General features: G+C 61.0%; 2 protein-coding genes across 7 annotated transcripts in view; one reads left to right on the top strand and one right to left on the bottom strand.

Annotated features, from left to right (window-relative positions):
• The first annotated feature begins 271 nt into the window (after positions 1-271).
• On the top strand, positions 272-972 carry TIMM13 (translocase of inner mitochondrial membrane 13). 2 transcript variants are annotated; one of them, XM_047839285.1, is made up of 3 exons: positions 272-409; positions 541-609; positions 761-972. In XM_047839285.1, exons 1-3 carry the CDS (start codon positions 335-337, stop codon positions 857-859), a joined length of 243 nt encoding a protein of 80 aa, XP_047695241.1. In that variant the 5' UTR covers positions 272-334; the 3' UTR covers positions 860-972. The 2 variants fall into 2 exon arrangements, with proteins under 2 accessions (XP_047695241.1, XP_047695231.1); XM_047839275.1 differs by having other exon boundaries at positions 272-454.
• Positions 973-1,721: 749 nt separating this feature from the next.
• TMPRSS9 (transmembrane serine protease 9) overlaps positions 1,722-14,159 on the bottom strand; it is a 49,651-nt gene continuing 37,213 nt past the window's right edge. For 4 of the 5 annotated variants that reach the window (XM_047839219.1, XM_047839208.1, XM_047839212.1 and 1 more), the window contains exons 11-18: positions 13,237-13,540; positions 12,928-13,099; positions 12,131-12,402; positions 11,423-11,559; positions 7,321-7,702; positions 3,489-3,660; positions 2,572-2,837; positions 2,062-2,489 (exon numbers count right to left, since the gene is read on the bottom strand). In XM_047839219.1, the coding sequence (XP_047695175.1) occupies positions 2,062-2,489; positions 2,572-2,837; positions 3,489-3,660; positions 7,321-7,702; positions 11,423-11,559; positions 12,131-12,402; positions 12,928-13,099; positions 13,237-13,540 (2,133 nt within the window). Of the gene's footprint in view, positions 1,884-2,061; positions 2,490-2,571; positions 2,838-3,488; positions 3,661-7,320; positions 7,703-11,422; positions 11,560-12,130; positions 12,403-12,927; positions 13,100-13,236; positions 13,541-14,159 lie in introns of those variants that run through there. The other variant, XM_047839233.1, reaches the window with a different exon arrangement.

Genomic DNA, 14,159 nt, shown 5'->3' with positions numbered 1-14,159 from the left:
TCCCTGGCAGCGACCCGCCTCGGGGTGCCGGAGCCTCAGCGGCCGGGCTGCGCCTTCGGTCACGCGACACGCCCGACGCTCTGTGCACATGCGCCGCGGGATCCGCAGGACGAGCCGGGGACGTTTTCTGCAGGCCCGGGGCCTCGAAACCAAAAGCTGCCGGCGCAGAAGGTGACGCCTATCCGCGCATGCGCAAAGGTGGAAGCACAGCTTTGTGGGGGTCGTAGTCCGACAAGCCCGGACTCCATTTCCCGTGGTGCCCTTGGGGGGGGCAACTTCCGGCGCGGGTACGGGTCGGCGCACGCGGTCTCGGTTCGGTTGACTTTGCGGAGCCATGGAGGGTGGCTTCGGCTCGGACTTCGGGAGCTCCGGCGGCGGCAAACTGGACCCGGGGCTCATCATGGAGCAGGTGAAGGTGCAGATCGCCGTGGCTAACGCGCAGGAGCTGCTGCAGGTCCGGGGTCGGGCCGGGGCGGGCGCCGAGGGCAGTGGGGTCCACCGGGCGCGGGTGTCGCGGCTGAGTTCGCGTTGTCCCCACAGAGGATGACGGACAAGTGCTTCCGGAAGTGCATCGGGAAGCCGGGGGGCTCCCTGGACAATTCGGAGCAGGTGAGGCGCGTGGGGCCGCGTGGAGGCAAGTACGCGTGCGCGGATCAACGGGCGTCGCGGTGGGACGAGTGCGCGTGCGCGGCCCGCTGCCTGGGGTGGGGCGCCGGTCCGGCCGTTGCTGAGCCGAGCCGCGCCCCCTTCCCGCCCGCAGAAGTGTATCGCCATGTGCATGGACCGCTACATGGACGCCTGGAACACCGTGTCCCGCGCCTACAACTCGCGGCTACAGCGGGAGCGAGCCAACATGTGACCCCCCCCCCCTCCGCGCCGCGTCCGGCCCCGCGGGCTCCCGGCAGGCCCCCACCCCAACCCCCTTTTCCGTTTCCATAAAGGCCCTTTGTGAAGCGGGGGCCCGCCTGTGCATCCTGCCTGCCCGTGGTTCCTGAGGACGAGACCGGTGCCGTCACACTGGGGTCGTCGCTCCCTCGGGTCGTGGGGGGCCCTGGGACTTCCCAGATTGCAGGCGGCGCGGCCCCTGCGGGGTCCAGGCTCACCGTGCACCTGGGGCGGAGAATCCGCCCTGAGACCTGGGGGCATAGTCAGGCCCCACCTGGCTGTGGCCACCTGAAGGTGGGGGCCAATAAGGGAGGTGCGGAGAGCACCCGATCGGTGTTCCCTGGAGGGGGTCTCTGCGGGAGGTGGCCCGGCGTGTTCCCGGGTCCCCTGACCGGCCTGCGCCTCTTTACCCTCTGTGCCCCTGGTTTCCAATGACCATGACCAGGAGCCGGTTGCTCACGCGAAAAGCAGCTTGGAGAGGAGGCTTGGCCAGACCCCCCCCTCCCCCCCCCCCCCCCCAGCTCCGGCGCCAAAGACGGAGGGTAGTCCTGCCCCGGGGAGGCCTTGCTGCCCCTTCCCTGCACCTCCCATATCTGGGCCCCGGGTGAGCAGCAGCCGAACGGTCCCTGCTGTGATACGGAGGTGCTGAGCCAGCAGGCTAGGGACAAGGGGCTGTTTATTGGATCCAAATAAGCAGCAAACGTGCACCCGGTTACCCGCAGCCCCCTAGCCCCCCGCCCGCCCACCACCTAGACTCTCCTCCTCCGGCAGAGGGGCCAGCCGGTTCCTGGCGCCGTCACCTCTCGACCCGGGCGTGTGCAGCCACGTGCTGGCGGTCACTCCTGGATGTTCTGCCCGATCCAGCCTCTGACGGCAGCCACCCGAGTATAGACCCCTGGGAAGTGGGGCCGCCCGCAGCCGTACCCCCAGCTGGTGACCCCAGTTAGCACCCACCGGCCAGAGGGCTCCCTGCAGGCCAGGGGTCCCCCGGCGTCGCCCTGAGGGAAGGAGAGGAAAGGCCTTAAGAGCAGGCCACTACCTCCCCCATAGCAGCCCTTGGGCCCGGGTCCTTTTCCTCTTGAGCTTATTTTCTGGGGAAGGGGTTCTAGGTTAGGATGACCCGTTCATGCAGACATTCATGGACACTCGGTATTTCCCCCGGGTTGAATGGGGGCCTCACGCGGCAGTCACTGCCCAGCCCACGTCCCCATCCCGCCGCTGCCGGGCCGGGGAGGGGGGCGGGGGATGCCGAGGCGCCGGAACCGGCTCATAATGGTTGCCCAATAAACGGTGGTCGAGTGAAAATTCCTCCAGGGTCAGAAAAGGTGCCCTGCTTGGTGGGCTTGAGAGGGCGGCGCCGGAGGGTCTTGCAGCGGTGACGACTTCGCCCCGCCACGCCCCCCTTGCCCTCTGCGCGTGGGACCTGGGTCCCGAGAAGCGCCCGCTTCCGCTGCAGAGTGCGCTCACCGAACAGCTGTCCACGCCGCCCTGCGGGAAGCCGGCGCACAGCATGCGACTGCTGATCTGCACCGGGTAGAAGCGGCGGCACGTCTGCTCGCTGAGGAGGCGCACGGCCGCCTTCTGCAGCTGCCGCGCCATCGAGCCTGCGGGAGAAACGGGAGCCGTGGGCCCAGGGCCCTCTCGCCGCGGCGGGGGGAGGCGGGGGGGGGGGGCTGCCGAGCCTACCTCCCTCGCGCACCGAGCCCCAGCCGGTGATGACGCAGCGCGCGCCGTCGGGGGGCCGCGGCGTGGGCTCGGGCAGGCAGATGGGCCGCACCAGGCGGCCGCGGCGCACGGGCCCCGCCAGCTCGAGCAGCGCCACGTCGTAGTCGAGCGTGTAGAGGTTGTAGAAGGGGTGTTTGTAGATGCGCGCCACCCGCTCCAGCTGCCCCTCGGCGCCACTCAGGAACGGCGTGCCCAGGAAGGCCGCCCACTGCTTGGGGTCCCCGTAGCTGCGGGGCGCGCGGGGACAGGCGTCGGCCCGAATCCCCGCGTCCCGGGCGCGCCCCCCCCATCTGGAAATGGGGCTGTCGTCGCTTCCCCCTAGGACGGCGGGGAGGGTGCGGGGGTCCCGTGCCTGGAGTGAGCGCTACCGCGCACGGAGGTGACACCACAAGCGTATCCGTTCCCGTCAAGTATTAGGGCTCTGGCCCTGGGAGTCGCGCTGCGCGTTTCCCTGGAGGACAGGGCCCCTAGCCTGGTCCACCCTACGAGCGCCCTATCGGGAAGGGGACTCACCACTGGGTGGCCTTTGGGTCTGGTGCCAAGTGCCAGCGGGGCGGGCCAAGGTGGGAGTGTTCCATCGTTCCCCAGAGCCTTTCGCCCCGCCCCGCCCGTGGCTGCAGACCTGGCCCCCTGGTGCCGGGAGAGGCCATGGCCAGGGTTCGGGGTGGGGGATGGGGGGGCTGCGGGGCTGGACGGGACCGCGGTGCGGCACGGCCAGGGGAGGGGCTGTATAGAGAAGGGGCCGGTCTGGGGCGGTGGGTGCCAGTGGCTGGGGAGGGCATTTGGGGCCAAAGCGTGGACAGGCAACGCGGTGAGTTTTCAGACAAGGCGCTCCAGTGAAGCGCACAGGCCAGGGGCGTTGGGGCGGCCGGACTCACACATCGAAGCAGTGCGCCGCCGACAGCAGCCACCTCTCGGCCACCAGGACGGCCCCGCAGCGGTGCTCCCGGCGCCGCAGCCACAGGCTCACCTGCCACGGCCACTCCCCGCGGGCCGCGGCGCTGCCGCCCACGATCCTGGTCATCGCTGCCACCGGTGCCAGGCCACAGTCTGCGGGGGAGTCGGGTGACAGATCGGCGGGCGAGCGCATCCCTGCCTGCGGCGCGCAGGGTAGGAGGAGCCCACACTAGGTTGGGGGACCTGCCTCGGGAAACCTCCGCTGTCAGGAACACTGGGCCTGGTGGTTAGGCCTGCAAATGAGGCTTCTCTGAGCTTTTCTCCAATAGTATTTGAAATGCATTTTAGGTTTGCCTCCTTCGTGGCTGAGGGCCAGCCCAGCAACTGCTCACCTCCCTCCCCTCACCAGGCGTCTTCCACTGCCGTAGTAGCCAAGTTCCTTGCTGCCCCGGGGCCTTTGCACACCCTAGGCTGCTGCCCAATAGGCCCCTTCCCTGTCCCAACAGCTCCTGCACTGCCCTGGATGCCCTCTCTGGGCATCTCCCCTTACTGGGGTCCTGTGTGACTCAGTATCCTTCCCTTGACACTTCCTCCAGGCTGTGACATGTATCACTCCCCCTCCCTCAGCACAAGATGCCCTCTCAGAACACTACTGCAGACAGAACAAACTGGTGGTTGTAAGGGGTGCTGCAGGAACCCTTACCACCCATAGGGGCACTCAGGGACCTGCCCTATCATTCCCACAAGGAATTTCCCGCCTCCGGAACAGTCCTCCTTCCCCAGCCCGCCTTTCCTGCCTTTCAGCCTCCTGTCCCAACCTCAGCTGGAAGGGGAGAACGGAGAGATGGGGGGCCACCTGCCCGGTTCCCTCTCAGCCCCACCCCCAACACGCCAACACCATGGGGATCTTGCCCAAGACCAGGAGGCCTGGGGAATCTGATGGAAACAGCTCCTCTCCTGGAAGTGCCCCCCCACGCTGAACAACGCGAGAATGTGTGCCATTCCAGGGGGCTTCCTCACCTCCACTGGAGGCCAAGTTAAAAACTTGGCTGTGACTATTAGAACAGTAAAAATCACCAGGGCGGGAGGCCAGACCCAGATAAAGCCGGCTACAGAGACAGTGTTTCTGCCAAGAACAAGCAGCGGCAGCTGTGAAGTATCCCTGAGTGTCCCTGCTGGAAGCTTCCCTGCACCCAGACCAGCAGAAACTGCCGTCAGGAACCAGAGCCACGTGAACAGAAGACCCCCTTTGGCCTGGGACCTTGGTCTCCTTTCCGGTCCAGGTGCATAACTTCTCAGCGGGTTCCAGACTGGATGCTCCGCATCCGTCTTAACTTTGTGTTGCCAGGGAAACAGGACCTGGGTCCCCCTGAAAGGGTCTAGACCACCCTCGCCCGGACCCCTGGCATGTGGCCGACTGGGCTCGCAGCCAACAGAGACTGCTTCTTTTCGATGCCATCCACCCCCTCTGTGCCCCCAGACCCTTCCTTGGTCTGGGAGCCGTGCGATGGTTCTGAAGGTGTGCGGGCTGCCTCGCTGCAGCGAGCCCCTAAACCTGGCTTTGTGGGCACAGGTCTGTGCCTGAGCGACCCAGGCTCATCAGGCCACGTGTGCACACGTCCATATGCGTGCGAGGGAAAGGGAAGAGAATAGGGAAGAGAAGGCGACACATCCTTAAAGACAGTGACCATGAGCACTTTCCCCCAGCTCCTGTGTCCTGGGGTTAGACCAGATGCACACACCCCTGCCACCCCTGAACAGGACAGTGGGGATCCAGGGGGCCCAGGGAGGGACCCTGATGCAGGAGGGAAGCAGGGAAACCCCCCTGGGTCGCAGTCTCTATAGGGGAGTCGGTGAGGATGCTGGAGATGGGGACTTGGAACAGCCGGGAATTCTGGGAAACTCCCCAGGAGGAAGGGAAGCCGATGCAGCCGGCAGAGGCCCGCAGCCCCACGTGCTGAAGCCCTGGGACTCCCAGAAGCGTGCTCGGTCCCTCCCTGCCGACCCGCTCCCCACCTGAATGAAGCCAGACCGCCGTCCCTCAGCAGTCCCTCAGCATCTGGACACGAGCACAACGTTCACGTCTGCTGGGGGCAGGCGGGGGCGGCGTGCCCGGGGCCCTCCCCCATCCCCCCACCCCGCCTCCACCCTACTTGGTAGGGCCCCTCCTCTGGGGCAGCACTTCCTCTCTGAGTTTTGCGACCTACCGCTCGGTCCCTTGAAACTGACACGGGGGGGGGGGGGGTTGGCAGGGCAGGAGTGGGATGGTTGCTAAGACAGGGGTCCCGCCAGCACACCCCGCGCCCCACAGAAGCCAGCCTTGTCCTGCCCTTGGTTCCCCACGACGCTGCAGCCAGTATGACACTGGCTGCTCGTGATGGCGTTTTACTCCGGACCTGCCAGTACGCGTTCGTACCTTCTGATCACTGTTTCATAAAAAACGCTTTAGTCACACACGAAGGATCTCCAAGGCACGTTCTCCGTCAGTATCTCTCTGGGCCCGTTCTGCCAAGATGGGCTGAGCCAATTTAGCCAGGGGCCCCTGAGCGGGGCCTGTGGGGTCAGCTGGGGCCTGCACAGTCCCCTTTTCACTCCTGCCTGCCAGGGACTGTGTGTGCGTCGCCAACGTCTGGTTCCCTGCCGCGCCGCATGGCATCGCATGGCAGGCTCGGCCCAGGGCGGCCCAGAGGAGGGTTTCAAGCATGGACGACAGGTGCCTGGACGTCCGTGATGACCCTCCCGCCAGACACTCCTCCACATGCCCTGGTGCCTCAGAAAAGTCTCCGTTTTGTAACAGGAGCAGACAGCGGTGCCTGGGTGGCCGTCAATTGAGCATCCGCCTCTTGGTTTCAGCTCAAGTCGTGGTCTCAGGGTCGTGGGATCGAGCCCCACGTTGGGCTCATGTCGGGCACAGCGCACAGCCTGCTTGGGATTCTCTCTCTGTCCCTCTCCTTTTGCCCCTCCCCCACCCGTGCACGCTCTCTCAAAATAAATAATAAATAAGCATTAAAAAAATAAAGGAGTGCCCGGGTGACTCAGTTGGTTGAGTGTCCAGCTTTGGCTCAGGTCATGATTTCATGGTTCATGAGTTCGAGCCCCGTGTCAGGCTCTGTGCTGACAGCTCAGAGCCTGGAGCCTGTTTCGGATTCTGTGTCTCCCTCTCTCTCTGCCCCGCTCTCTGTCTCAAAAATAAACAGTAAAATTTTTTTTAATAAAAAATAGGGGCACCTGGGTGGCTCAGTAGGTTAAGCATCTGGCTTCAGCCAGGGTCATGGTCTTGTGGTTGGTGGGTTCAAGGCCGACATCAAGTTTTGCACTGACAGTGCAAAGCCTGCTTGGGATTCTCTCTTCCTCTCTCTCTGCCCCTCCCCTACTTGGGCTGTCTCTCTAAGTGAATAAACAGACTTAAAAAAAATTAAAAATAAATAAGTAAATAAATAATAAATAGCACAGGAGCAGACAGGGGCTTGGGGCTAAGGCATCTGTCACTAGACAACACACATCTGGCCAACCAGTGCCCGTGTCCCTGGCTCTCGGGACTGGGGGGGGGGGGGTGCTGATCCAGTGTGACAGGTGTCCTTACAGGTGACGACATGAGGACACAGACACGCACAGAGGGACGGTCCCATGAGGACACGGACAAGGGAGAGCACAGTGTCTACACAGACTTCTGACCTCCAGCCTGGGTGAGAACAAGCGTCTGTTGAAGCCTGCCCCCACCCTCCACGCACTGTGGCCCCTGTGACGTTAACAGCGTGAGCAGACCCACACGGGACCCCTGCCACCCGCACATCACTCCACTCGCCCCAGTACCTGGTGGCTGGAAGCCCACGGTGGTCCTCGGGGCGTCTGGGAGGGGTGTCTGTCCCCCAGCAGTGGCGCTCACGGTGGCTGCAGTCATGTTGGCGGGCTGGCTGGTTGCCCTGCTGGTGGCCGAGGGGGTGGCTGTGCTGGCCGGGACTCCCGGGACTGTGAAGGCAGCTGCCGTCCCAGAGGACTGCCTGGTGGCGGGGGTCCTCGCGGTGGGGAGGAGGCCGGAGGACATGGTGTCCAGGATCCAGCCCTTCAGCCTGGTGATTCGAGCGTACACGCCAGGTCTCCGGGCCTGAGCGCAGCCGACCCCCCAGCTCACAATCCCCGCCAGGTAAAACACACCGGGGGCCTCCTCGCAGGCCAGGGGTCCCCCGGAGTCGCCCTGAAAGGGAAGGAAGGAGAAGGTGAGCTACATCTGTTGTGGCCATCATTTCACACGGTGCGTGAGGCCACACACCGTCCGCCCCCAGCACACGCCATGATGCAGATCACTTATTCCTCAGAGACTTAAGGGGGGGGGAGAGGGGAGGAAGTTAAAGGAAGAAAGTAAAGAGCTGGCTGTGACCCTGCGGCGCCTTCTCTGCAGGGGGCACCGCCTGGCCCTCCAGCCTTCCCATGGGTGGCTGAGACCCATCAGTGGAGCAGGAGACACGGCACGGGGGCTCCGGAGACCTGGCTTCAGACCTTGCATGACCCTGATCAAGTCACTTCTCTCTGAACTTCAATTTTTCCTGCTTTTGTTCTTGAGATGTAAAAAAAAACCAAAAAAAACCAAAACGCAGAAAACCCAATCTCTGCTCATTAGCTGCCAGCCTTTTTCCTACACGTTTCAAAAAAATTACACCAGTAACATACTGCTCTTCCTTTAAAAAGAAAAAAAAAAAAAAACCAATTTTTTTTTTTTTAACTTATTTTTGAGAGAGGGAGAGAGAGCGGGAAAGGGGCGGAGGGAGAGACAGAATCCCCAGCAGGTTCCATGTAGTCTGCACAGAGCCGGCTGGACACGGGGCTCCAAGTCCTGGACTGTGAGATCATGACCCGAGCTGAAATCAAGAGTCAGAGGCTCAACGGACTGAGCCACCCAGGCCCCCCCATTTTGTTTTTTGTTTTAATTTTTTTCATGTTTGTTTATTTTTGAGACAGACAGAGAGAGAGACAGAGACAGAGCACGAATGGGGGAGGGTCAGAGAGAGGAGACACAGAATCCGAAGCAGGCTCCAGGCTCTGAGCTGTCAGCACAGAGCCCGACACAGAGCCCGAACCCACGAACCGTGAGATCATGACCCGAGCTGAAGTCGGACACTTAACCGACAGAGCCAGCCAGGCACCCCTTGCTTTTCTTTAAAAACTCAGAATGTTACAATAGAGCTTAGGCCACACAGCAGACTGCTTTTCCCAAAGGTGGCAGGAGACTGTCTCCCTCGTCCCACATGTGCTCTTTGAACGCGGAGATCTTGGCACTCCTCCCATTGGGTGGTGGGGGTCTGCCTCTCCACATGACCCTGGGCACAGCTCTGTGGCTGCCTTCGCCCCTAGACTTTGGGGACAGTGATGCCAGGTGACTTCCATCTTGCTGCCTTGAATTACCTGCTCTTGGGAGCCAGCCAGCACGTTTCGAGGTGGGAAGGAGCCAGGCGGAGTCCACGTGGAGAGGCCACAGGTAGGGTGTAGCTGAGACCCCAGCCAACGACCGGTATTGGATGTGCAAGTCGAAACCCCTTCAGAATCTCCTGGGACATCAGCCTTTGAGCCGTCCCACTGCAGGCCGCAGACGCCACGTGGAGCACACAAGCCAGCCCCACTGGGCCCCACCGGAATTTCCAACCCACAAAATCCATGATTGGAAGAAATGGCTGTTTCACACCACCAAGCTTTGGGGAGTTTTGTTGCACGGCAGCGGGGACCGACACAGCCCTGCTCCTGGTCCCGGGGCCCCATTTCCCCAAAAGCGAACATATTAGGAGCTTGGTGGGTCCCACTATGCTTTTACACTTATTAGTAATTTTAGAAAATATGTAGTGCTGTCTTTAAAATGTACATAAATGTTACGCGTAATATTTTGCAACTTGCTTCATTCATTCAAGTCACAGCAGCCCTAGCAGACAGGTATTACTATGACCCTGTTTTAGAGACAAGAATCTGAGGCCCAGAGAGGCTGAGTAACGTGCCCGGAGTCACGGAGCTTGTGGGAAGAGGAGCCAGGATTTGAACCCACAAGTGCACTTCCCAGAAGCTGCCCTAGAGGTTCCCACTGCAAGTTATTTGCCGCATTTCCCTCAACTGCGGCCTGTGAGTGTACATTTATGTTGCAGCCGATATCTTCAACCTGGCGGACGTGAGCAATACCTCCGAGTGTTACCACTGAAGTCCACCCTTTGGGGCCCTGGCCCTCTCTGCTGGGACGAGCAGGCGGAATCCGTCCCTGCTGAGCTCTTACCAAAGTGCAGGTTCAGGAGCCCCATCGATGAGTCTCGTTCCCAGTCGCTAAGCTTCGGGCTGGTTGTTGACGCAGAAGTAGGAGCCATCGCCACTTCCCATTTTGTTGTTCCCGGCGGTACGCACATTCCTGATTCTTCTTTACCGGGACTATCCTGCCTGGTCAGGTACCATTACTTTGCTCTCCTGCGTGAATTTAAAGCCAGCCTGCCAAGTCATATGGTGAAATGCTATTGGAATTTTGCCTGGAATTGCAGTGATTTATAGGAAAAAATGGAGACAAACAGATCTTCATGATATTGTCTTACCATCCATGAATATGGTATGTTTTTCCATTCATTCAGACCTTTCTATTTTCTGCAGAGTTTAGTAACATTCTCCACGAAAACCTTGAACATCTAGAGTTTACTGCTAGACACCACACAGATTTTGTTCCCACGCCAGTGGGATCCCTTTTTCTAGGATGCTGATTTTTGCTGAGAAAAGAAACGTTCTTGACTTTGTATGACCTTGTATCAAGCCAGACTTGCTGGACTCTTTTGAATCTTTGTAGTTTCTTACTTGGCTCTGTGTGTTTTTATTTTATTTTACTTTTTTGGTAGACAGTCATGTTACTGCAGATTACATTTTTGTCTACTTCACAAATCCCTATGCTTTTCTTTTTTCTTGACTTCCCGCATTAATCCAGATGTCCTTGGTGACGGCAGGCAGCCTGGCGTGTGAATGGAAGGCTTTGTTTCACCATCAACATGATGTCGGCTGTGGGTTTCTGTTGTCTTTCATAGGATTGGAATTTCTTAAAATCGTAATTACGAATGGTTGTTAAATGGTTGTTAAAAAGTATCGGATGCCTTTTTCTGTGGTTTTGGAGAAGACGCCCTTTTTCCCTTTTGGTCCACTAATGTGATGAGTGGCGTTACTGGGTTCTCCTGTGTCAGACTAGATCTTATGAGATAAACTCACTATGGTTGTGATTTATTTTCCTTTTAACACATTATTAGATTTAGTCTAATATTTTATTAAGGGTTTTGCATCGATATTTCTTCAAGATTTTTTAAAATGTTTTTTGAGAAAGACAGACGTGGTAGGAAGAGGAGGAGGGGGGAGAGAGAGGGAGGGGGAGAGGGAGAGAGACAGCGGGGGGAGGGGGGGACGGAATCCCAATCAGGCTCTGTGCTGTCAGTGCAAAGTCTGACATGGGGCTTGATCCTACAAACTGTGAGATCATGACCTGAGCCAAAACCGAATCAGATGCTTAACCAACTGAGCCACCCAGGCGCCCCACATCAATGTTTCCGAGACTATACATTTCTCCACTTGTGTATTTCTTTGGCCTTCACGGCATGGTTCTGGAGCCAGGTTTCCCCTAAGCTGGATCACACACACCTCAGGTGCTCACTGGCTACCCTGCGACACAGAGCAGTCACGTGTGCCATAACTTGTGATTAGCTTTTTCTCCTGTGAATACATGCTGCACATTTTCAAGTTAGTGTCTGTATTTTTATGCACACCCACCTCATCTTCTGCTTGGAAGTATGACAGTTTCTCTAAACCACACATTTACAGGCATTCGGGTTCCCTTGAGGGTTCCCCTGCTCGCTGTGACGCACTGGAAACTGTTTCCCCCCCGTCTGCGAACACGTCAGGCGGCCCGCTGGATGCTCACCTGGCAGGAGTCCACTTTGCCCTCCAGGAAGCCGGCGCAGAGCATCCTGTCCGTGAGGGAGGAGTTGTAGAGTGCGCTGCACGCCTTCTGGTCTATGATGCCCACAGACGCTCTCTGCAGAATGTCGGGCTTGGTGGCTGCCAAGGAGAGGAGGCCCCACACAAGCTCACTCACAGAGCGATCCCTCTTCGACGTCGGCTACGCTGTGGCAACACCCACCCGGGGAGGGGAGTCCCTGCCCTATGGATAAAGAACCACAGCCCCTCCGGGCCGCAGGGATCCGTGCGGTCGTGTCGTGATAAGGGGGCGGACCCCGTGCTGCTACTCAGCACCCTAGACTCTCACCAACATCCCCAGGCGGATTCCCTAGCGCCTTGGGTGACCTGCAGGGAGGACAAAAGCAGCACTAACTCTTGGGGGTCCCTGAAGGGTACAGCACAAGGGTCTCCGAGCTTGTCTACCAAGGGCCACAGAGCACATAATCATGGCTTTACGGGCCAGACAGTCTCTGTTGGAACGACTGAGCTCTGCCCTTGTAGCAGGAAAGCCCCCAGAGACCGTCTGTAAACCAGCGGATGGGCTGGGCGCCGATGATAGACCTTTACGAAGCAGCCGCACTGCCCGTGCGCCAGAGCCTGCGACCCTGGGGGGAGCGGAGGGGAGAGGGGTTTGCAGGGGTGGGACCGGAGGGCCTGGTGGGGAGCTCACCGTTTCCCTCCTGTGTGTTACCCCAGCCGGAGATCATGCACTTCCGGCCCACGGGGAACTTCTGGATAGCCAGGGGCAGGCAGACAGGCTGGATGTACTTGTTGAAGCCCAGGGGCCCGGCCAGCTCCAGCACGGCCACATCGAAGTCCAGGATGCCGGGGTTGTACTGGGGGTGCAGCACCGCCCGCTTGAGCCCCATCTTCACTGGGTTTCCGCCGACGCCCGTGAGGGACGCGGTGCCCAGGTGGGCCCGCACCAGCTCCACCTTCGTGCTGCCGACAAGGGGCCGCTCAGACACCCCGCTGCCCCCAGGACGCCAGGCACAGCTGTGGGGCCCGGGCTCTGGGGAGGGGCGCCGGGAGGACGGAGGGGCCACACGGCTGTTGCCCAAAAGTGGTCCCAGGCCGGGGGCCTGTGGACAAGGCAGGGAGCCCCTGCGGGCTCATGTCCTCTGGCTAGAACACAAGGGGCCCCTGGTGCCCTGTGACTGACAGACTAACCATGGGGCGGAGGCGAAGATGCCCCCACTTGTCCCCCAGAGACCAGCCCAGCAGAATCCTCCCCCCAGGAGCTGCGGCCCAGGTGGGGCCCTTGAGAGGCCCCCCCCCACCCCGAACCCTCACTTCTCCCGCCTGTTCCCTCTCGGTTTGCAGCTGGACAGAACCAGTTCTTGAGCCCAGGGGAAGGGCTGCCTCTGTGTGGCAGGATTCGTGTTCACGAGAGGAGGGGGCAGGGCACCGGGTGACAGAGGGGCACAGGGGTGGCTGCGCAGACCCGGGGGCCGGGGTGGGTCTTACTGGTTGAAGCAGTGGGCGGCCGACAGCAGCCAGCGGTCCCCCACCACGGTGGCGCCACAGAAGTGCCGGGAACCTTCCTTCAGGCTGACCTGCCAGGGCACTTCCCCGGACACGGCTCCCAGCCCGCCCACGATCCGAGTGGGCTTCTCCATGGCGGGCCTGGCCCCGCACTCTGTGGGGAACAAGAGAGAAGGGCCCAGGCGGCATGCATCTCCTTCCCGCAGAGAGCTGCTGGGAGCCAGCACCCATCCGCTCAGTCCCGCAGGGGCGCATGTCTACCTTACCTGCGCCTGCGCCCCTAGAAAGTACCTTGTGGCTTAGAGGCGGTGACTGAGTCGGGAGGCGCGGCGCTGAGGCCCAGAGTGGGCCTGGTGGGGCTCTCAGGACTGGTGGGCCGGGCAGTGCTGGCGGTGGTGGAGGCGGGAGCCGCCGTGGGGGCCAGAGGCCGGCCTGCCGTGGTGATGGCCTCCAGGATCCAGTCACGCAGCCTGGTCACTCGGGCATAGACGCCGGGGCGTCGGGCTTCCGCACAACCTATTCCCCAGCTCACGATGCCGGCCAGGAAGAACCTGCCAGAGGGCTCCTCGCAGACTAGGGGGCCTCCCGAGTCGCCCTGGGAGACAGAGGCACGCCTTTGGGAGGGTCGGGGGCCCTGGCGGCAGCCAGTCCAGATCCCAGAGCCGCAGAGTCAGAGGAGTCCCCCCTCCCCACGGGCTCCTGGAGCCAAGGTGGCTGGCGAGCCTCCGTCTGCTCTTCGTAAACACACAGCAGGACAGCTGGACAGCCGGGCCGTGGGGTCTCCAAGACCTCGCTCGGTTCAGCCTCTGGCAGTTCAAAACCCAGCCCAAATAAACATCCCCGCCTCTCCTCGTCCCCGGGATCTCTGATGATGCTGCCACTTGCTAAGGCGGCCAGCGGGGCTGCCCCCGTGTCTCACTGGCAGTGAAGGGCCTGATGCGCCCTCACACATCCTGTCTGCTCACCCTTTCCCTTCCCACTCCCGGCTCGCCTGGACTCTCACGTTCCCAAGCACACGCCCTCGGCCACCATTTCCCCACCTTTTCCACAGGCCCCGGTTTTGCTGTGGCACCGAGTGCGGGCAGCAGTCTCCCCCCCTCCCCCCAGCCAGTGGGCTTGAGAAATGAGACCAAAGGCATAAAGGAAAAAGCAGATCCGGAGCCGTGCCATTGGTCGAGCAGGGAGGTCTTGGTGGCAGACTGGAAACCGTGAGC

Source organism: Prionailurus viverrinus, chromosome A2, assembly GCF_022837055.1.
Source record: "Prionailurus viverrinus isolate Anna chromosome A2, UM_Priviv_1.0, whole genome shotgun sequence".
NCBI classification, from domain to species: domain Eukaryota; kingdom Metazoa; phylum Chordata; class Mammalia; order Carnivora; family Felidae; genus Prionailurus; species Prionailurus viverrinus.
This window is presented reverse-complemented; position numbering and strand designations above follow the sequence as displayed.